We start from the raw sequence: 24,113 nt of genomic DNA, 5'->3' as shown, positions 1-24,113 counted from the left end.
GTCGACACTGATGGAGAGACGCAGGAAGAAGTTACAACTTTTAGAATGAATCTGGACGGTTAGTGGATAAATGTATGTAGTTGCTGTGGAGTTGATTCAACTTATCGACTAGCATGTGCCGTCATGTTAATCTTTTGAGCAAAACCAGTATGGACGCCCATACTGTTTGTTTGCCAAACAGAGCCATACACACCAGGCTAATGTTTATGATTGCTATCAAATGCTGTGAATGGTCTAATATTTTTTCCAAAATATCGCTCGGACAAGAAACTTTTTTTAGCAATCAAGCTTGCCAGGGTCAACTTGCAGGCTATTCAAGCTAAAGAGACTCTAAATAGTGCCATTGCCTTAGAACGGGCACCATTTAAACTAAATGGCGGCGCTGTGGGTGGAAACATGCAGATTAAGGAGCGGTAATATTAAAAAAGATCCCCTTCTTACAAAGAGTGAAATCTGAGTGGCTCGTTTTTTCACATACTCAAAACAAATGATACTTTAACTCGTCAATTATGGACAGTGATTCCACACAACCAAAGCTATGTTGTCACAACTCAAGGATTTTGCATAGATTAAAAATAAACCTTTAATGTTAATAAAAACTGACTAAGTTTTTGATTTGATGCTCAACATTTCTTATTATCAAAGTTGAAAACAGTTGAGCTGCTTTTTCAGGATTCTTTGATGAATAGAAAGTTCAAAGGAACAGCATTTATTTGAAATATAGACTTAAACATTGACGCTTTTGATCAATCTAAAGTGTCCTTGCTGAATAAAAAGGTTAACTTAAAAAAAAAAAAAAAACAACACCAGTTTTTATCTTGTTAAAAAAACAAGTGTCTAATATTCCAATATGAATCAAGTGTCAGTGTGCATTAATACATACATAAAGAAAAAAAGCATCAAAAAACACATCAAGGTTGTTAATCACTTTAATCATATTGATTACTGATCATGTTGATTGATCGGGATGATTGGCAGTGGTCAGAGAGGTGGTGATTGCATATCTGTAATTCAAGTACATCAAATCAAACTTAATACACAAGAAACGGGTGATCAAACTGACATTGGATACAAGAGCAGGCACAGTAAAAATCGAACAAGAAGAATTAGATGCAGACAGATCTATCATTCCAAATCATTTTAACAGGGCAGTGCGCTTCAATGTGCGTGAAAGATGGAGAGACAAGCTCGACTTGTCCTGAAAAGAAAAAAAACGAACATGTTTGGGAATAAAACAAAATCAAACTGGCATTTGCCAGTGTGGATATGCGTCGTTGTGTTCTTGCTGGAAGCATGCTTTAAAATATTTATTCTGCGTTACTTTGTGACCCCTGGACCAAAGTGGTCTTAATGCCTTCTAAAATAAAACCGAACACAGGCTCTTTTATATTTATATAAGTGAACAACAAACTGGTCATAAAAAATATGAACAATCTTTGAAATGGAACAAAGAGATGATCTCAGAACAAAAACTCTGTATAAAATATAAATTATTCAATAAATTGATAATTATAAACAAAAGCATTTATAAAACTATAAATATGCACAACTTTGAAAAAACAAAGACCTATTTGGGCTATAAGGTTTCTTTCTGGGCTGGGAACGGACCCAGTGACCCAGTCCGGAGACATCTCCTTTTCGCTTGGTAAGGTTTCGAAAATATAAGCTGTGTCATATTGTCTTTCTCCTGAAGGTCGTATTTCCACTTCCACCATCTGCATTCCATATATCAGAAGCCGATGATATCAGCACACTCGAAATATCACAAACCGTCCCTCACACGACACCGGACCGCTGCCTGCTTGAACCTTCGCAGTCTCTCGTATTCATTTCATTCTCTTTTTCTGTCCACTCGGTAATTAGCAGAGGCTTTTCATCTACAATAACACACTCGTCAAAGTCAAGCACCTTTGTCAAGGGTAACTTTTATCTCCTATCTGCTCTGTCATCCTATGTATCGTATTGATTAAAACATCTGCAATGACCGTCGGTATAAACCTTGTTTCACATGTGGCTCAAGTGTCTCTAAGATTAAATAACATCTTGACTTACTTTTTGTGCAATCTTGAATTATGTGAACAAGTTTGTAAATGCCCTTGTGTTAAATGCTAAGCAGTGCTACAATGTTAAAGATGCTACTGACTGAGGCCCAGATCTGAAGCAAAAACAACTCAACTTTAGCCTGGTGTCCCGAGATACATAAAAACTCCTATTGTGTAAAACTTAGCATGCTAGGACACCAAATTAGCATGATTAGAGTTAGCAATTTTAATTATGAAGTCTTTTACAAAATAACAAATAGGCCTAAACTCATTTAACTCAACTCTGATGTTTTGCTTTAACCTAAAGCTAAATGCTAAAGGTTTAGCTTTAGCCAGGTGTCCTGAGATATAAAAAATTATATTGGGTAAAACTTAGCATTTTAGGACACCAAATTAGCCTAATTAGAGTTAGCAATTTTAATTATGAAGTCTTTTACAAAATAACAAATAGGCCTAAACTCATTTAACTCAAGTTTGATGTTTTGCATTAGCTTAAAGCTAAATGCTAAAGGTTTAACTTTAACCTGGTGTCTTGAGATATAAAAAATTATATTGGGTAAAACTTAGCATTTTAGGACACCAAATTAGCCTAATTAGAGTTAGCAATTTTAATTATGAAGTCTTTTACAAAATAACAAATAGGCCTAAACTCATTTAACTCAACTCTGATGTTTTGCTTTAACCTAAAGCTAAATGCTAAAGGTTTAGCTTTAACCAGGTGTCCTGAGATATAAAAAATTATATTGGGTAAAACTTAGCATTTTAGGACACCAAATTAGCCTAATTAGAGTTAGCAATTTTAATTATGAAGTCTTTTACAAAATAACAAATAGGCCTAAACTCATTTAACTCAAGTTTGATGTTTTGCATTAGCTTAAAGCTAAATGCTAAAGGTTTAACTTTAACCTGGTGTCTTGAGATATAAAAAATTATATTGGGTAAAACTTAGCATTTTAGGACACCAAATTAGCCTAATTAGAGTTAACAATTTTAATTATGAAGTCTTTTACAAAATAACAAATAAGCTGAACACATTTAACTCAACTCTGATGTTTTGCTTTAGCCTAAAGCTAAATGCTAAAGGTTTAGCTTTAGCCTGGTGTCTTGAGATATAAAAATTATATTGGGTAAAACTTAACATTTTAGGACACCAAATTAGCCTAATTAGAGTTAGCAATTTTAATTATGAAGTCTTTTACAAAATAACAAATAGGCCTTAACACATTTAACTCAAGTTTGATGTTTTGCATTAACCTAAAGCTAAATGCTAAAGGTTTAACTTAAACCTGGTGTCCTGAGATATAAAAAAATATATTGGGTAAAACTTAGCGTTTTAGGACACAAAAATGAGCATAATTAGAGTTGGCAATTTTAATTATGGTGTCTATTACAAAATAACAAACACATTTAACTCAACTTGCCACATTTAATTCAACTTTGCCTTAGCCTAAAGCTAAATGTTTAGCTTTAGCCTGATGTCCTGAGATATATGAAACTTTTAGATAAACAAGTTGGGAAAAACTAACACACCAATTAGCATGATTAGAGTTAGCAATTTTAATTCTGCAGCCTATATTACAACTCAACTGTGATGTTTTGCATTAACCTAAAGCTAAATGCTAAAGGTTTAACTTTAACCTGGTGTCATTCTGAGAACCAAGTTGGATTAAACTGAACATTAGCATTTTTAGACTTATAAATTTTAATTCTGTAGCCAATATTACAGAATGACATTTAAAATGGTTCTCTGCAGAATTTATTCATTTTAAAAGTGTTTTCACTGATTTAGTTCATTGTACAAGCTGTTGTTTTGCTAAGCTAAAGGCTAAAGACAATTGGCTATGTATATAAAGGGATCCTAACTTCCTGTTTTAACCGGAAATACATCAACAAATGACGGTAAAATGCCTTTCGAGGGATCTTTATAACAATCAGACGAGATGAAAATGAAAAATGGCTGCACGGGCAGGCAGAGGTCTGGTGCGGGACTGAGCATTCACGTTTTTCACCTGAGATTAGAGACACAACGCCTCTACAAAAACACAGTTTCCCACACTGCATCCGTTTGTAAGGAAGACGCTGAGACTGATACGAGCCTCCACTTTGCCTTGCTACATCTCCATCGGATTATCATTCATATTATTGCCAATGAGAGCAGGTGAACTCAAACGGAGAATGAAACACTATCAGCCCCGATGCATGTGGGAAAAGACGCCATATCCCGCTTACAGAGGATTCTAGCATCAGCACAGTTGTTATCATGGCTACAGAGAAAACTAATGTTGTACGCAGACAAACATTAGCCAAACACTTAGATAGATAGACGACCCCTTCGGCATACAGAAAGAGAGATACGCAACCAAAATATACAGTCCAGGCGGCATTTCGATGGAAGAAATGAAACCGAACGAGAATGTTACATGGGGCAGTATGTAGCAGAACAGATTTTGGTGGCATTGAGATTTTTTTTTTTTAAATCTTAAACTAATAAAACAGTTCAGTGTGTAACTCGCAGTCAGAATTTATTCACATTTTCTTCCTATTTCAAAACAAAATATAGCTCTTTTAAATATATTGTTTTTCTTAAATATCCATTGCATATCATGTTTTTTATTTTTATTAACATCTTTATTATTAATATCTTTTTTAATTATTTTTTTAGCCCTCCCCACTTCAACTAAGGGCTAGCAGAAAATACAGTCATGCAAAGTCTCATGCTGGTAAACAAAGTTACAAAAATGCATTTTTTTTAATTAATTTTTTTTCTCTCCAAGTAGTTTTTTTTTTTTCATTTGTTTTTCTTTTTTCATATATTTTGACATCCATTTTCTCACAGTTCAGTCTATGAGGAAACAACCTCTTTGATGAATCATATCTCCCTCCAAAAGAGCGCGTTAATATTCTTTTCTTTTGTCCTTTTTTCTCTTTTCTTATTTGTGTAAGTCGCCTCGGCTGTTCGTTGGGTGGTCGGCATTGCATTTTTACAGTCGCATTCGGACATCGGTGGCAGCGAATCGTGTTCCTCGTGAACCATGGAGATGTTACTTATCAAAATAGAAATTTGTTCGTTTTTTTTGTACATTTATTCTTCTTGATTCATTTGGCGTGACCTCCTGCGTTCCCTCTGATTAGTTAAGAAGGAACAATGCAGTCAAGCCAATAGGAGAGAATACGACACAGAGATGGAGGGAAACTCTGAAGGCAGTTTTAGACAAGTCGTACATAGACGATTTTTTTTTTTTAGAAAGGGAGATTTTAAGAATGTCTCTGCATTTCCCTGACCTTTATACCCTCTTTCCATAAAGACAAAACGCTAGTTATTGGTCCAAGCACTCACATGTGCAGATATTTAATCTATGGCAGCATTAGCTCTACTAAGTCAAAAAATAAATAAACCTCTATAATCAGAGAGGATTCCCATGGGAAAAGTCCTCAATTTGAGGGGTTTTTGGGAATTAGAGACAGCACCCCTGGCAGAACATGCCAATCCGTTCGTATTTAAAGGGACGAAAAGTTCAGATCTGACAGGGAACATCTAAAGTTATTTTGTGCCATTTTAGCTTTCGTACATTATATTTGGTCACAGTTGGGCTTTGGTCTGTCAGGACTGTGTTTTCGATGTTGCCTCCCCCGAACGTACGGGAAAAAACCTGGAAGACTGTTTGGGAATAGCAACGTACTTCTGTTACCAAAGCAGAGTGCTGCGTTTCACTTTTCAGTGCTCTAGATTCATTCACAAAGAAAAGCTACTCTAAGACTCGGACATTTCTCGGACAGGGAGTGGGAACTACCACACGGCAATGCACGGACAACACACTTTGCTGCTAATATGCTGAGTGGGGGAAAAGAAAACAAGAAAAAAATTGTGCATGACTAAGCCATTTTAGTCATTCTGTGCAAACGGTCGATGAATATCAGTCTGTAAAAAGTCTGTCGGAGAGTTCTCCCAGCCAAGAAATGCTACAGGGTCTTAGCAGAAATGCTACATAATTATTCTAACTTGGTCCTTCATTCTTACATATAGACTAATATACAGAAACTCAGGGCCCAGGTGAGTGCGGCAGTCAAAACGCCTGGTGTTTTGATCTTAAAACATTGGAATGTTTTTCCGTTCGTTCCTTCAAGAGTCTTTTTTCTCTTTCAGGTGTCAGTGCAATGTTCGGTTTTGTTGCTGTAAAGTCAGTCAGTCTGTAGAAAGAGGAGTGATCCGGAATTTCGGTGAGGTTGCTTTGGTTACCGTGTGAAGATCCGGCATCGGAAATTTCCAGTTTCCTTTGTTGTTTTTTTTGTTTTGTTTTTTTGTTTCCAGTCACACCCTCTTGCCACTCCGACATTCCTCACACGTCCCGTATGGATGGCGCGGCCCCGTCGGCAAAGTTTTCAGGATTCAGCGACTAACTGTGTCTCCTTAAAAGAATTGCCAAATGCTAGAAACTTAACACTGTGGACAAAAACAGAAATATAATGATTTTGTTAGAAACAAGCATTAATTAAGCAATGCTTAAAAAAACAAAAACAAAAAAAAAACAAAAAAACAACAACAACAGATAAATAAAATCACAGAAAACTTAAGATGTAGAAATGCTTTTACAGAAATCACACAAAAACAAAGCTACTGAAAAAAAGAAATTGAGACAAACACGGTTGAAACTCTTCTACAGACACAGATCTCAAGATGAAGTTGCATGCACTGAACACCGGCTGTGCAATGTATCTTCTCAGGGGTGAAAAAGTCCAGTCCCGGAGAAAACACACATGTGCTAATTACAATTAATGGTGTCACACAGTGTTTAACCTGAAATTTAAAGACGCTGAAGATTAACCTTGAGTGCTAACGCTAAATGTGGCCAATTAATTTTCTAGATCTAGCAGGAATGGAATAGTCCACCCCAGATACATTCTAGATCAATTTAAAATACAATAGGCTACTACATTATTGTTGATAAAGGAAACTTATTGATTAAAACTGAGAACAGTAGAAAGCTGGGGAAGGTTTACCTGTGGATCGCTGGTAAAAGTTAAGCATGTACTGCAAGAATTGAGTTAACAGATAATTCATTCAACTAAATAATAATTTAAGCGCAACCATTTGTCAGTTTGAGTCAAAATATGAGGTTTGAGCAGAAAATGAAACAGCTGAACATTTCAGGCCAATTAAATTATGCTTCAACCACTAACAATATCTGTTTTTGTACATAATATTTTCTTGGGTTACACTTTATTTTGATAGTCTACTTTAGACATTCTACTAACTATAAGTAACTTTGAAACTACAAGTCAACTAACTCTCATTAGTTTGCAACTGCATGTCAAGTAATTCATGAGGGTATTAGTAGACTGTTAGGTTAGGGTAAGTAGAATAAGATGATATGTACTTAATATAGTCAGTAACTACTAAATAATTTTGAAACTACATGTCAATTAACTCATCAATTTACAAGGACATGTCAACTAACTCTCATGAGAGTATTAGTAGACTGTTAGTCAGTAACTACAAGTAACTTTGCAACTACATGTCAATTAACTCTCATGAGAGCATTAGTAGACTGTTAGGGTTAGTAGAATAAGATGACATGTACTTGAAAAGTTACTTATAGTCAGTAACTACAAGTAACTTTGCAACTATATGTCAACTAACGCTCATTAATTTGCAACTACATGTCAACTATCTTTCATGAGAGTATCAGTAGGCTGTTAGAGTTAGTAGAATAAGTTGAGGTGCTTGAAACGTTACTCATAGTCAGTAACTACAAGTAACTTTGCAACTACATGTTAACTAATTCTCATGAGAGTATTAGTTGACTGTTAGGGTTAGTAGAATAAGATGACATGTACTTGAAAACTTACTTATAGTCAGTAACTACAAGTATCTTTGCAACTATATGTCAACTAACGTTCATTAATTTGCAACTACATGTCAATTAACTCATGAGAGTATTAGTAGACTGTTAGGGTTAGTAGAATAAGTCGAGGTGCTTGAAAAGTTACTTACAGTCAGTAACTACAAGTAACTTTGGAACTATATGTCAACTAATGCTCATTAATTTGCAACTACATGTCAGTTAACTCTCATGAGATTATTAGTAGACTGTTAGGGTTAGTAGAATAAGTTGAGGTGCTTGAAAAGTTACTCATAGTCAGTAACTACAAGTAACTTTGGAACTATATGTCAACTAACGCTCATTAATTTGCAACTACATGTCAGTTAACTCTCATGAGATTATTAGTAGACTGTTAGGGTTAGTAGAATAAGTTGAGGTGCTTGAAAAGTTACTCATAGTCAGTAACTACAAGTAACTTTGCAACTACATGTTAATTAATTCTCATGAGAGTATTAGTTGACTGTTAGGGTTAGTAGAATAAGATGACATGTACTTAAACTTACTTATAGTCAGTAACTACAAGTAACTTTGCAACTATATGTCAACTAACGTTCATTAATTTGTAACTACATGTCAATTAACTCTCATGAGAGTATTAGTAGACTGTTAGGGTCAGTAGAATAAGTCGAGGTGCTTGCAAAGTTACTTACAGTCAGTAACTACAAGTAACTTTGCAACTATATGTCAACTAACGCTCATTAATTTGCAACTACATGTCAATTAACTCTCATGAGAGTATTAGTAGACTGTTAGGGTTAGCAGAATAAGTTGAGGTGCTTGAAAAGTTACTTATAGTCAGTAACTACAAGTAACTTTGCAACAACATGTTAACTAACTCTCATGAGTATTAGCAGACTGTTAGGGTTAGTAGAATAAGTTGAGTTGCTTGAACTTACTTTTAGTCAGTAACTACAAGTAACTTAGCAACTATATGTCAACTAACGCTCATTAATTTGCAACTACATGTCAACTATCTTTCATGAGTGTATTAGTAGACTGTTAGAGTTAGTAGAATAAGTTGAGGTGTTTGAAAAGTTACTCATAGTCAGTAACTACAAGTAACTTTGCAACTACATGTTAACTAACTCTCATGAGAGTATTAGTTGACTGTTAGGGTTAGTAGAATAAGATGACATGTACTTGAAAACTTACTTATAGTCAGTAACTACAAGTAACTTTGCAACTATATGTCAACTAACGCTCATTAATTTGCAACTACATGTCAATTAACTCTCATGAGAATATTAGTAGACTGTTAGGGTTAGTAGAATAAGTTGAGGTGCTTGAAAAGTTACTTATAGTCAATAACTACAAGTAACTTTGCAACTACATGTCAACTAACTCATGAGAGAATCAGTAGACTGTTAGAGTTAGTAGAATAAGTTGACAGGAAAAGTTACTTATAGTCAGTAACTACAAGTATCTTTGCAATCAACTCTCATTTACTTGCAACTACATGTCAATTAACTCTCATGAGAGTATTAGTAGACTGTTAGGGTCAGTAGAATAAGTCGAGGTGCTTGAAAAGTTACTTACAGTCAGTAACTACAAGTAACTTTGCAACTATATGTCAACTAACGCTCATTAATTTGCAACTACATGTCAATTAACTCTCATGAGAGTATTAGTAGACTGTTAGGGTTAGGATTAGTAAAATAAGTTGACATGTACATGAAAAGTTATAGTCTTACTTATTAAATGTCTGTTGGAGGACCATCGAAATAAAGTGTTAGCAGATATTAAGTTTACTAATACTCTAATAACTGTTAGTTGACAGTTGCAGTTACTTAGTAGAATGTCTAAAGTGGACTATCAAAATAAAGTGTTACCTTTTCTTGTTAGCAGGTTTTAGTTCATGTAAGAAGCATTAAATCTGTCAAAACAAGTGTTGACTTTACACATATGCAGTATTCGAACGTTATCTGAGTGAATGAGTGCATTTCAGTTATGGAAAGAAAAGGTTTTTCTTGTTAATATGCAAACAGAAATTGAAAAGGCACACACAAATACACCATAAACAAATGCTCATTTACATAAATGTCGACATAACACGCACAATCTTTAAAGAACAACCAGCATACATAAAGAGAAAGGCAGAGATGAGTTTAATGGGCATTCACTCGTGTAGATACAGATTTGTACAGATCAAGTTTATGATGTTGGCCTAGAAGCTTTGCATTAACAGGTGAAGCTAGTTAAATCTAGCTAGCAGTGTATGAGTCTCTACAACAACACTGTAGCCTAAATTATCCTCATAGAGGGGTCTTGCTTTTTTAATATAAACATGTTCGATGTGTTTCAGTGACCTGACAGTGTTGTAATAGGGCACAACTACATGGAATACACAAGTCAAAGAAAAAAAAAGATTAGCTCCTTTTTTAACATTTTAAACATCTGCATACTACAAGAACAGCACAATATTAACTTCAACATTTACACAAAAATGGAGGAAAGAGATTATTTTTTAACTAGAGAATGAATATTCTCAACTAACTAATCACTAGAGATCCATAACTAATGGAGACTAATCAGTTTTAGTGGAAGAAAGTCTCTGGTTTCACAGTGTATGAGAAGGCCTGGCATCCCGCGACATTTAAAAACATGTTAAAATACAGACATTTTAACAAGGATTGCTGCCGCTGTCGTGCGAGATTTAATCCCCCAGCAGATCTGGTAATGAGAGTACAGTATAATAAAATTATAAAGTAAAATAAAGTATTATAAAATGTTATACTGTTTGGGTGCCACATTTTTGACATCATTATCGGTTCTGAATAGAAAATATGTTATTTAACATTTTCATTTTAGAATATAGGACAAAATGCATCTAATATACAATAAAATATTACTGATTTTTTAATGTTTTTGAAAGTATTTATTTGATGAAAAATACAGTAAAATATATTGTGAAATATTATTATGATTTAAAATAAGAGTTTTCTACTTAAATATATATTTTAAAATGTAATTTATTCCTGTGATCAAAGCTGAATTTTCAGCATCATTACAACAGAAATCATTCTAATATGCTGAATTGCTGCTCAAGAAACATTTCTGATTATTATCAATGTTGAAAACAGTATAATTTTTTTTCTCAGGATTCTTTGATGAATAGAAAGTTCAAAAGAACAGCATTTATTTGAAATAGGAATTTTTTGTAACATTATAAACGTCTTTACTGTCACTTTTGATCAATTTAATGTATCCTTGCTGAATAAAAGTACTAATTTCTAAATTCTTTTTTATATAATTTTGAATCTGTGAACAAAAAAGATGCCTTTCGCTCTCATCTACATGTCATTGTAACCCGCCAAACTTTGGTTATTATAGAAACTGTAGCAGTTGCAAATTGGAAAACGCAACTTATTTGGGGAAGATGGGATTCTGCAGGGCGACTGAATCTTGCATGACGCCGGGTACATTGTGGGATCCAGGTTTGCATGATAGAGGAACCATGTTTAAAACAAAATGGCTCCTTACTGATATATTTACTGTCTGAGCAGTGGGTTGTTCTCCATTGGGAAACTAAATCACATTTAATGATTAAAAACTAGATAACATACAGTTTCCTATAAACTACAACTTTGCAATTATTGCAACATGTTATTCTTCTTTTTGCTATTTCAGGGAAGTATTTTCTCAGAAATGGCTTACTTAATATCATCTCTTTTGTTTATGATTCTGGAAGCACTTGGTCACATCGACCTGAATACATTTATATTTTTGTCTAATTCTATTAATCCAAAAAGAAACACAGTAACACGTAACGTATATATCATATACAAATGAAACTGTTGTGTAATGTTTTTGAAAACAAAAACAATTTGTCTTTGAAAAACATTCAAAATATAATAAAAAAAACAACAGCAGGACACTAACATTGACAAGACAAACAAGAAATGATCTTAAAATCATCACATCCTCTTCGTCATCTTCCATTCTTCATTCTTTTCACCTTTTCATTAAGATTAATCATACGCGTGCACATACATTTTTAACACCACATGTGCATGTTTGCAGCATTATGAATTAGGGTGGAATATTGCACATGATTTGCATATATGGGTGAGTTTGCACAATATTCCTTTTTCCGGAGCATCATCTTAAAATCTTACACTTACACATCACAAACACTTGTGCATAATGGCAAACAAAGGAAAATAATTTCATTAAATGTACTTTCCCCACTTTTTTGCTCCTCATATACAGTTTTTGGACTGGAAATCTTTGCTTAGAGGTGGGCGAAACTTGGCGACATGAGCAAAACAAAGTATGCAAACAAATAAACAAACATGAGCCAGAACTATGTGCAAAATATAATAAAGTGATTAAATGGCAATGAATGCTCAAATAATCAATTTGTCAGATTTATCTTTCAGTTTTGATTCAACAGGTTTGCAATTAAACTAAATTATTTGTCAGCCAATAACAGTCCAACGACAAACGCAAACAAACAAACAAACAAAACAAACAAATAAACATAGCGTGATGCATTTAATTTTTAACCCCTATGAACGATTCTATTCAGAGTAATGATTGCATATGTACATTATTCTTGCATTAAAAATTCTGTTGAGTTTTCTACAGTCTATCATTACGTTTATTCACAGTAATATTCATCTTAATTCAGAGTTCGAGGGAAATGGAAGCTTTTTGAACACAAAACAAGGTTCGTGAATGCATTTGAAATGAAAATGCATTAATCTATCTTCCTTCAGCATCAAAATCGTACCGTGCAGTTACAGGTCTGACCCAGAAAGCATGGGGAAAAACAAAGCATTTACTCTCGTCCATAAACACACGCAGTTATTGACCTGCTTAACCTGTTCGAACACTAACATGACCCGTGATCATTCGCAAACTCTCAGTTTAGTGACGTGCATCTACTCCGCTCACACGATCAGTCATTGTTATTGCTATGAATGCGAGTATGAGGCTGTCCTGCCTTTCTTTCCTCCTTTCCTGAGTCGTTCTGTCACTCTTTCCGCTTTTTCTGCTACAAAATGGAGGGAATGGGTGAGCGGCAGCGACGGAGGGGTCCCGGGGCCTCGTAAGGGTCATAGGGCGTGCTGGTGATGGGGGTCAAACGCAGGGACGACCCCGCCATTCCTGATATGTTGTTCAGGCTGCGAGATTTCTCGTAACCCGTGGCTGACACATTTGGATTCGTGTTAGTGACACGTGTTTTTAGATTAAACAGCATGGACGATGGGGTGGATTGTTATTGGGCGTTACATGTTCAGTTAATATATCGGTTTGAGTGAGAATGTAGCCGACAGAAAATGAATTATTGGGAAAGGAACAAAACAAAATGAAACATCAGTGTAAAATTTAAACGTAGATATAAAGTGGAACAAATGTGGAATTAAAGGTGAAGAGACATGTAAAAGACAGAAGGACAGACACACACAGGACAAGACAGGACAAAACAGGAAAATGAGAGTTATGAAATTTATCATACATTGGTTTTCTAAAAATTCCACAACATAAAAAACACAGTTTTTCTAGAACCACACATAAACGTCCACACATTTCCACTGGTTGAAGAAAACACTAGCTGGATTGTTTGCCACTAAGTTCATATTTTGGATGTTGGAGTCGTAAAGCTGGGATTTGCGATGAAGTGTTTCAGTTAACCAGTGGTAGTTAAGCAGAGCAGTGTAGAGTAAGTGGCTTTCTCAGCCAGACTGTTGGAGATTGTTGAGGAAACCATGGCAGCCTTTGTGAGACATTTCAACAGATTTATAAACACGAACAACAGTACAAAGTGTTGTTAGTGGGTATTGAAATATTTTGTATGCCTTTGTTCCAAAACCTAGTGAACTGCTAAACTTATGATATGACACTCTAATAAGCATAAATATAACAAAGCACAGACAAATATTGGGTAAGGTATTTATTTAATTAATTTTATATTGATGCATTTGTGCATGAAATAAATAAATAAATAAATAAATAATAGTGTCTTTCCAAAGCTCTAGGTCAAAAATATATTGACACATTTTGGAATTAAACAAACAAACAAACAAACAAACAAACAAACAAACAAACAAACAAACAAACGTGTATTCTATGGTGTCTTTCCAAGGCTCAAGGTCAAAAATATATAGGCACATTTTGGTAAATGAAAAAATAAACATTTAATTCATATATTTTATTTATTTTGTATTGATGCATTGTATGTATCAAATAAATAAATAAATAAATAAATAAATAAATGTTTATTTATTTATGTAATTTATATAGTGCCTTTATAAAACCCTAGGTAAAATATATTGATCTATTTTGGTATTTAAAAAAAATAAAAAACAAACAACTAAATAAATAAATTCCATAAGGTTCCTTTTCAAGGATCAAATTTCAAAAATATATTAACAAATTTTGGTAATAAAAACATTTAATTAATATATTTTATTTATTTTGTATTTATTTTGTATTTGTATTATTATTTTGCATTTTTGGAAATAAATAAATAAAATGTATTCATTAATTTCCAAAGCTGAATGTCAAAAATATACTGATACATTTTGGCAAAGAATGAATGAATGAATGAATGAATATTTAATTTATATAGTGCCTTCCCAAAGCTCTAGGTCAAAAATATATTGATACATTTTGGTATTAAACAAACAAACAAACAAACAAACGAACGTGTATTCTATAGTGTCTTTCCAAGGCTCAAGGTCAAAAATATATGGGCACATTTTGGTAAATGAATAAATAAATATTTAATTTATATATTTTATTTATTTTGTATTGATGCATTGTATGTATCAAATAAATAAATAAATAAATGTTTATTTATTTATTTAATTTATATAGTGCCTTTCCAAAACTCTAAGTCAAAATATATTGATCTATTTTGGTATTTAAAAAAACAAAACAAAAACAAACAAGTAAATAAATAAATTATTCCATATGGTTCCTTTTCAAGGCTCAAATTTCAAAAATATATTAACAAATTTTGGTAATAAAAACATTTAATTAATATATTTTATTTATTTTGTATTTATTTTGTATTTGTATTATTATTTAGCATTTTTGGAAATAAATAAATAAATAAAATGTATTCATTAATTTCCAAAGCTGAATGTCAAAAATCTATTGATACATTTTGGCAAAGAACGAATGAATGAATGAAATATTTAATTTATATAGTGCCTTTCCAAAGCTCTAGGTCAAAAATATATTGATACATTTTGGTATTAAACAAGCAAACAAATAGTTTTTTTTTTTTTTTTTTTTTTTTTTTTAAATGTATATTGGCTTAAGGTCATAAATATAATAGACACATTTATTTAATTAATAAATGTTATTTATTTTTGTATTCATGCAATTTTGGGAATAAATAAATAAACTTTTCATTAATATATATAGTGCCATTCCAAAGCTCAAGATCTAAAAATCCTTATATATAAAGTATGTATGTTTAGGTAGGCAGCACACTAGGTTTTGGAACAGACTCAATGTTGAAGTAATTACGAGGTGAAGTAATTCTCACCCAAGCGTTTCTGTACTACTATCAAATATCACCCTCAGAAGCTGATTAATACATTGCAGTTGAGCTAGTGAATAGATATGCTCTTGTGGACCGCTGGCTGGTTTCTTTGACAACCTCCTGAACATCCTACTATACTTCACTTGACTGTACGGTCATAAAGCCTGCATTTGCATAATATAATCATGACAAAAAAAATGTTCATAACACTTCTGCTGCATTCACATAATCAGAAATTACCGTAATCACAATAAGGCAACAGATGCAGTTTACATCTTCACAATCATTAAATGCCTACATTTATGGCATTACTGATGACAGGAAAACATGTAAACATGACATTCATTCACCTCTATATTCTCTTCCAACTTATAGTAGGTTTTATTTATATAACACCTACCCAAAATTTGTCGACAAATATAAAATATGCAAAAACAGTAATATATCTATATACATGAAGCTCAGAATTACGGTAATTTCGATATAAATTACATTCATGACAAGTAAATCAAAAGTGTTTAGTATTTTCACATAGTAATAAAAAAGAAAATCATTGAGCTTATAGTCAGGCTTATGTGACCAAACATTTAAGTGAAGTGACTAGCAGCGACCTTCCTCCCACATATCAGATTTATCTGTCTCTCTCCCTTTTTCTCCCTATATGTGTATGTTTGGGAGAGGAAGAGGTGAATGTGGGAAAAGTTTGCCGCATGTTGATCACACAAAAATACTCTGGAAGGAAAACAAGGACGATAAGGGAAAAAAAAGAAAGAAAACTTTCTTCTGAAAGTAGGACAACAGCTTGAACACACACACACACGTTCAGACAGACATTTGCTGAGTCAGGTCTGATATAAAATTCACACACACACACACACACACACACGTTTTATGGGGACTTTCCATAGACAATGATTTTTATACTGTACAAACTGTATATTCTACACACACAGCTACTCTATTTGTTTGCCACATAAAACACAATCAAACACAATCATATATGGTTGTGTACCATATAAAGTGTTGTATACACAACACATACGCACAATAAAAACTACAAAGTCAACGGTATGCAATGAATTAATGGTTTGTAAAGACATTCCTTTGTAAAATGTTGCATCTTTCTTATGTAAAATTACAAACTGTTCGATGCAACAAATTATGTTGCTTTTTTGTTTTGTTTTTTTAAATAAATGATTCAATGTTTGCACCAGGCGGCCCCACGGCGAACGCAGACGGACCAAGAGGGAACCATCGCAAAAACAACGACTTACACATTCAGAACAGCCTGTGCTCATAATACAGTACGGCACGATCATAACATGACCACATACTCCAGGTGCACCTCAGAACGACAAGCTGTACTTTATCTGCTGGTTTGGACAACAGAGCAACAAAAACAACTGGATTCTTTTACCCCTCTGCCTGGTCAACAGCGCGGTTCAGACAGCCACACACCCTTTTTATTATGTTTGTCTAAGAGCTTTTAAAAGGATTCCTCAGGAGACAGAGCGCATTAGTGAGGGTGGAATAAGACAGGAAGAGTGAATATATTTAATGGGATTGATGGATACTCGATGGAAGTAGGAGGCTGTGTGAGAGTGTAGCGCCACTAAAACAACAGGGAGTTTGTGCGACAGCGCTGTGAAAATATATTAAAAATGTCAAAACTAAGTACCTTATAAATATTTGAAGACAACATGAAATTAAAATGGACCTCATTTACTTTATTAAAAAATACATCTGGTCTTACTGAGAAAAAACTTCTCAAACTTACTTTAAAAATAAACTTACTTTAAAAATATAATATAATATAATTATATATATGTGTGTGTGTGTGTGTGTGTGTGTGTGTGTGTATGTGTAATAATATTCAATATACAATATTTTAAAATTATTCAAACACATTAAATTATTTTATTAATAAATATACATGGTCTACTTTACATGGTCTAATTTTTCTAGATTATATATATATATATATATATATATATATATATATATATGTGTGTGTCAAAAATATAATTTTTTATATATTTAATACAAATATATGTGTGTGTGTGTATACAGTGCACAGCATAAATGAGTACACCCCCTCTGAACACATACAAAAGATGTATTTTCTATATGATCACTAATACAATTCATGGAAAGATGGCAAAACTAAAATGTATTAAACATATACATAATAAAAACTGAGAAATATATGTCATTAATAGCCATGAAATAAGTAAATTAGCCAATTTTGTTTAAATTAAGGATTGCAGAAATGAGTACACCCTAGATTTGATTCAACAAATGTATAATATTCTAGTACTTAGTATGCCCTCCATAATTTTGAATATACTGCTCTGACCCTTCTTGGCACAGAGTGTACAAGTTGTGTCACATCTGTCCTGATTAACTCCTGGATGATGAGCTCCTTAAATGCCCTGATCTTTAATGGGGAGTGTTGCTCAACTCGTCTCTACAGAATCCCCCACAGGCGCTCAAGAGTGCAATACATGTCCACAGAAGGTTTTTCACCTTGGGAGAATGCATATCCTAATTGTCATGTTGAAAAAATGCCCAACAATGCAGGGAATGAGGAAAGGGTAACATCTTCTGTTTCAAGTTTGTGTATTAAATTACACAGTGGTGTAGGAATTCATGACAGCATTGATAAAGCACAACTCCCTCACACCTTCAGCACTCATACATCCCTATATAAGAGCTTTACTACCACTGAACTTTACTGTGGGAACCAGGCACTTCTCACTGTACTCCTCCTCTAGCAACACTATTACATTTTGGATGCTGTTAGATTCAAAATGATCTCATGAGATCAGAGTATTGATTCCCAGAATCTACATTTTGTAAATATGGGCTTTGGAAACGGCTAACTGACTTTATTGTGCTTTGGCGACAGTAGGTAGTTCCAGTGAGAACAACAACCATTAATGTAATTTCTGCAGGCTGCATCTTACTCTAAACAGTCACTCTTTTCATAGCTTTTGCTGGCTCTTAGACACTCGCTTGGTATTTCTTCTGCTCTTTGTCTAGTAAAAAAAACCCTCATCACTAAATGAAAGCTTAAAATGAAGGTCTGATTATTTCAGGGGCCTTGTCACATGTCCATTGTTTTTGAATTTCTGTGTTACTTTTGCTCTATTTTCACACTTAAAACAATGATTTGTTAATCCTCTTGTACCACTGTCCTCTTTTGTGCTGAGAAATAAGTCTCCTGACAGTTCTCTCCCAAGAGGTTCCATTGTTGTCAGCATTAAGTCTGAGAATGATTCAGTGGGCTATATAACACTTTTAATTGTCAAGAAATGACTTCTCTTTAAATGTTTTAGTTCAACATACTTACCTGTTCATCAAACATTGCCTTAAACTTACACCAGAAAATTTTTATTTTGTTTTATTTACTAACTTTTAGGAGTGTGTACTCATTTTTGCTACACAACATTTTATCACCTTGATAAGAAAATCATATTTTCCTGGATAATTTTGACATGCTTCTCTGGTAATTGATTAAGCAGACTTGCTGGAACATTATATCTGTAAAGAGCCCTAACATGTCTTCTAAGTAATTGAGTGATTGCTGACTTTCAGAAGTTTCAGAGGGGGTGTACTCATTTATGCTGTGCACTGTGTGTGTATATATATATATATATATATATATATATATATATATATATATATATATATATATATGTATGTATATATATATATATATATATATATATATATATATATATATATATATATATATATATATATGTGTATATATGTATGTGTGTGTGTAATCCAAAATAAATATATTGCCATTTTCCATGATTCAAACAAATCCAGGTGTTCCATTCTACATTAGTTCCATTCTACATTATTTCCTACCCAAATACCTTTTCACTCAATGCATTACATTATTGAAGTATAAACATCTCATGTTGTCTTTAAGTGTGCCTATATACTAAAACATGCCTATTAATACCTGAAATGGTTTATATAGCATATTCTTGCTTACTGTACAGCATATATATATGCCTAGATTGCACTATAATGCAATATGTAAACAAAATAATAAATGCTTGAATTCCAACACATTCTTACCATGTTAAATGCCCACAACGCAACCAGCTTTGATACCTCTCACCCTAATGTATGTGAGTAATAGTTTATCTTATATTACTTATTATGTACATGTAATATTTTATGTTCAAAATGCTACAAGATTGGCATACCTACTGTGAACCAGGAAAACATCATAAAGAAGTGTTTCCTGTTTGAACATGTACAGAACAATTTAAAACAGTTGATGTACCTACCCATAGTCACGCATTAGAAACTCTGGCGCTGCACTGACGGCCTGGAGGCGAATGAAGGATGAGATGAGTGTTAGTCACACAGTGGAAAGAGTTAAAAAGAGAGTGAATGACATGAAAGAACAAAAAAGGGGGTGTGCAAATATCAAAACCACATTTAGATGCCCTAATAAATTAGAAACTTTATTAAATGCCACAGTACATGTGACCACCATATCGCATCAGGCATTGGATATAATGATGATGACAAAAACAGAAAGTGATATCACCTGATATTTTAAGGCAATAATGAGTGTGATTGAGGTCATTATGAACATTTATGTTAGGGCTGGGTTGAAAATATCAATTTCAGCTGAACCGATATCAATTCCTAAATCCCAAGAATTGATCTTTTAGTCTTCACGTTATTTGTACCGCACTCCCGTTCAATACATCCCAATAAGCTTTGTGCCTTGTTATTTTTGATATGAAGCAAATAATGCATTCAAATCCTCCGGGGAAGTTCGTATTTATGAGTTAGGAAGACGTGTTTACGATGCCAGGTGCGTTTAAGTCACTTTCGTCAGAACAAGATGGCAGTGTACTTTGTCTACAGCAAGGTTTTGAAGAACAAAGATTGTGCATCAGGTGTGTTTTGCATTTTTTATGTTATGTAGCCACTGAAAACTTTAACGTTACAATGCTATTAACTTATATTTTGCGCAGGCAATTACCTTTTTCTGTTGTAAATAAAAAAAAGCCTGACAATGTCACATATAAATACCTGCATTGTGGTATTCCACTCATAGGCTACTTACTACTTTGTGGTGGCGTTCATGTGCGTTCAACCCATAAATACGATCTTTCCGACACGACTTGAATGCATAAAAGTCTTAGCTTTAAAATTCTGTAAATTTTAATGCGAAATTCAAACATTACCGTTTTGGCGCTCTTTAATGTGGCGTGAGCGCGCGTGACGGTTATAGCGCCTCTCAAAGCGAAGTGGCAGCGCAGACGTATAGCTCACACGAACTGATCATCTCTTCCACTTTATTTCCGCACAAAATAAACATGAACATCAGAAGGTATGTTGAAAGATACAGTACAACATACAAAATCCGTATCATGTCTCATGTAATCGTTCAAACAGTGTTTTAACCGCGGAAAGACGTCAGTAAATCAACTGGTAAACAATAGCGGTCACGTGACGTTACAGTTACCTCAGAAAAGCCATTTAGTGACCATAAACTTAATAGTTAGCTAGAAATATATATTCTCTAGAGAGTAGCATTTTGCTAAATATATGAACTAAATTACATAATATTTTTACATAAACTGTTCTTCAATATTTAATGAAAGTTAGGCCTATGTTTGTGAATAAATCCATCATAAAAACAAGTTATGACAGCCACATAAATGTTAATATTTCAACAACAAATTGAAGTAGAAACATAATTATAGCCTATCATTAAAAAGTTATTATTATAAAATTTAAATGTTTGCATATCTGTTGTTAATTTTAACTTTTAATATTACTGCAATGTACATAGTTCCCTGTATAGTTTACATTAGTTGAGAGATTGTTTTTGTTCTTGACAAAAATTGATATTTACAGTACCTGATATGTGCAAATGAAACGATATTCAATCAAGATTAGGAACTGAATCGAATTGCAGGCTTGTGAATCGAAATCGAATCGAATCATGAAATTTGTGTCAATAACCCAGCCCTTCTTTCTGTCACATATGTTGCTATGAAGGTCTCATGTACAGTACAGTGTGCGGTGAGAAGCTCTATTCCAGCTCAGCCTGTTCCGGCAGTATGCCGGCATATCGACCGCCGGACTGTTAGCGATAGAGAGAGCTCACATTACCCACAATTAAGCTCTATTGATCGGCTTGTGACCAGAACACAGAACACCACAACCATGACGGGCCGCTCACCGCTGGAATGTGCTGTAACAGGAGAGCAGATCAGATGCACTGATACTGTTCTATGTTATCAAACTAGTCCTTAAACTTAAAAGTGCCACTTGTTAACCACCTTTAGCAGGCATAATAATAGAGATGCTTGTTTTTAGACGATAAATAAGGCCTGTAAACAATGACACAATGTAATTCAAAAATGGGTTTCTAAATGACAGGTTGTGATATTTGCAGACAGGAAATGCACAGTTGCAGTAGAAACACACACATGCAACATTAACAACTACACACAAAGACATGGAAGGAGTGTGTGATGTGAGATGAGTGCAGTGATATAGTGAGAAAGCCTCTGTCATTTTAGTGCACTAAATGCATCAGTTTAATGTTATTTTAATGCACTTATTCTGTAAGAAATTATTTTAATACTATAATACCTAATGTACACTGTTAATTTCTTATGCACTAAATCTAAATCTAATTCTGACATGAACGCATTTGAACGCCTCTCCAGTTACTCTGTCTTCAGAGTATTTTTGAAAATAATTACTAATCATACCAATTGAACCAAATTGACTAAAATTCTTATTTCCTGATGCATTGCATCATTTAGAATAGATCACAATTGAATCGTATCGTCAGGGAAAATATTTACACGTCTATCTGTAATGCATAACCGCTTCACTACACAGACTAAAAATACACCTGATGGAGACCCTGTTTTATTGGAGGAAAAAGTGACTTCCTGCTGTTGCCTTGACGGAACTAGAGCACACCTGTTTAGTTTTGAAAAATGTCCTGCTCAAGGCATCTTTCATAAAAACTATAACTTTGACCTTGTAATGCAACTTTAGGCTACAATAATGGAAATATCAATGAACTGAGAGACTGTTATGTGAAAGACACCCACGCTTTACTCCTTTCTTTAAACAGTTTAAGGTGCCTCAATAATATTAAAACATAATTAAATCCTTAAAGGGGTCGTATCATATTATTTTATTGTTTATTATGTATAACAGAGCGAAAAAAACTGACTATCAAGTTCAATTGCAATTTTGCTTGATTTATTAAAATCAGTATTAAATATTTATTAAATAAATAAATTGCCTTAATATTAACTTTATATATTCATTATATCATAAACTTTTTGCAAAAAAAGAAAAGACTTTTTGCAAGAATTACAATTTTTTTTTTTTTTTTACATACAATGAAAATGCATGGTCAAGTTACAACGTATCAAAATATTAAAATAATAATAATATATAAACAAATATTCAGCAATAAGACTTTAAAAAGGTTTTTAAAAATATAAAAATATTTATTATGAATATTAAAAATATAAATATTAAAATTAACTTTTATCTCAAAATATTTAGGAATGTTTAATTCATTATAATATATGTATAAACGCTTTTTTTGCAGCAAGAAAAAAGATGGTGATCATGCATGGTGATTGCTGATTGTCAAGATCAATCACAACTTTGCTTGATTGATTAAAATCAATATAAAATCAATATTACAATCAATATTAAAATATAAAAAATAAATGTTAAAAAAATTAAACAATAAATAAATAGCAATAAGACATTATGATATGACCCCCCTAAAATCAAATTAGTTTTTAGTCTCGAATAAAAATAAATACATAATTTATGAACCTATTGTAGTTGCTACAATGAAACATTGATGTTTGTTTGTGAGTGTGGGCCAGAAAACGGGCCACTGATGAACTTTGACTGGTTGAACACACACAAAAATCGACCAGTTTGAACAACACACACAAGACCATAAACATATAAGACAAACAACAGGACATGGAGGAAGACAACAGAAGATAGAGAGACAGAGAGAGAGAGAGAAAGAGAACTCACAATGGCTTACAGAGATCCTTCACAGAGACTTCAGAAGTCTGATACTGACTTTGACTCTGAGCAAATAGCCTCATGCAAACAGCATTAGAGCAGGGCAGGTCGGTGCGCACACGAACACACTCGCGCACACACACACACACACAACACACACACTCCTCTAAGAACAGTGAATAGCATTTAGGGATTATATTGCACAGGAAGAGATCTCTTTAACACCCAGAGCAATATGTGTGTGTGTGTGTATAGGTTCCACAGATGGCAGAAGTATATTTAGATCTTAAATCTACTCCCATTGGCACAGTGAGCATCACACACAGTTTACACTCACTGTATCGTGCCCAATTAACAGTCTAATGTCCATTCAGTGAGGCTCTATGGCTCCGTTCCAAACCCTAGTGTGCGGCCTTGCTGTCTACATAGTCAGTTAGCTTCTAAGGCAGCATCCAAGCTGAAATGGAACCCCATAAGTGACTGATCAGAAATGCTCTCCACGGTCACTAACTTTGTTAATGGTTACTCACACACCACACAAATAGCGCCGAAGCGCCCGGGAGACTCGACGGAGACTTGCAGTTGATTCCAGTGGAGACTGACGTCAGCAGTTGCACAAAT

General features: G+C 33.6%; 1 protein-coding gene and 1 long non-coding RNA gene across 10 annotated transcripts in view; one reads left to right on the top strand and one right to left on the bottom strand.

Annotated features, from left to right (window-relative positions):
* Nucleotides 1-913: 913 nt before the first annotated feature.
* Nucleotides 914-24,113, bottom strand: part of kcnc3b (potassium voltage-gated channel, Shaw-related subfamily, member 3b) — a 79,512-nt gene continuing 56,312 nt past the window's right edge. For 6 of the 9 annotated variants that reach the window (XM_048173918.1, XM_048173922.1, XM_048173919.1 and 3 more), the window contains one exon: nucleotides 11,068-13,075. In XM_048173918.1, coding sequence (XP_048029875.1) covers nucleotides 12,921-13,075 — 155 coding nt within the window. In that variant the 3' untranslated portion in view covers nucleotides 11,068-12,920. Of the gene's footprint in view, nucleotides 6,484-11,067; nucleotides 13,076-19,732; nucleotides 19,774-24,113 lie in introns of those variants that run through there. The other 3 variants (XM_048173925.1, XM_048173927.1, XM_048173929.1) reach the window with 2 other exon arrangements.
* LOC125257531 overlaps nucleotides 20,389-24,113 on the top strand; it is a 60,012-nt gene continuing 56,287 nt past the window's right edge. Inside the window, exon 1 of the long non-coding RNA XR_007182412.1 lies at nucleotides 20,389-20,793. This is a non-coding gene — a long non-coding RNA (uncharacterized LOC125257531). The remainder of the gene's footprint in view (nucleotides 20,794-24,113) is intronic.

This window comes from Megalobrama amblycephala, linkage group LG22 (genome assembly GCF_018812025.1).
Source record: "Megalobrama amblycephala isolate DHTTF-2021 linkage group LG22, ASM1881202v1, whole genome shotgun sequence".
Taxonomy (NCBI): domain Eukaryota; kingdom Metazoa; phylum Chordata; class Actinopteri; order Cypriniformes; family Xenocyprididae; genus Megalobrama; species Megalobrama amblycephala.
The sequence above is the reverse complement of the archived record's forward strand: the minus strand, read 5'-3'. Positions and strand labels throughout refer to the sequence as shown.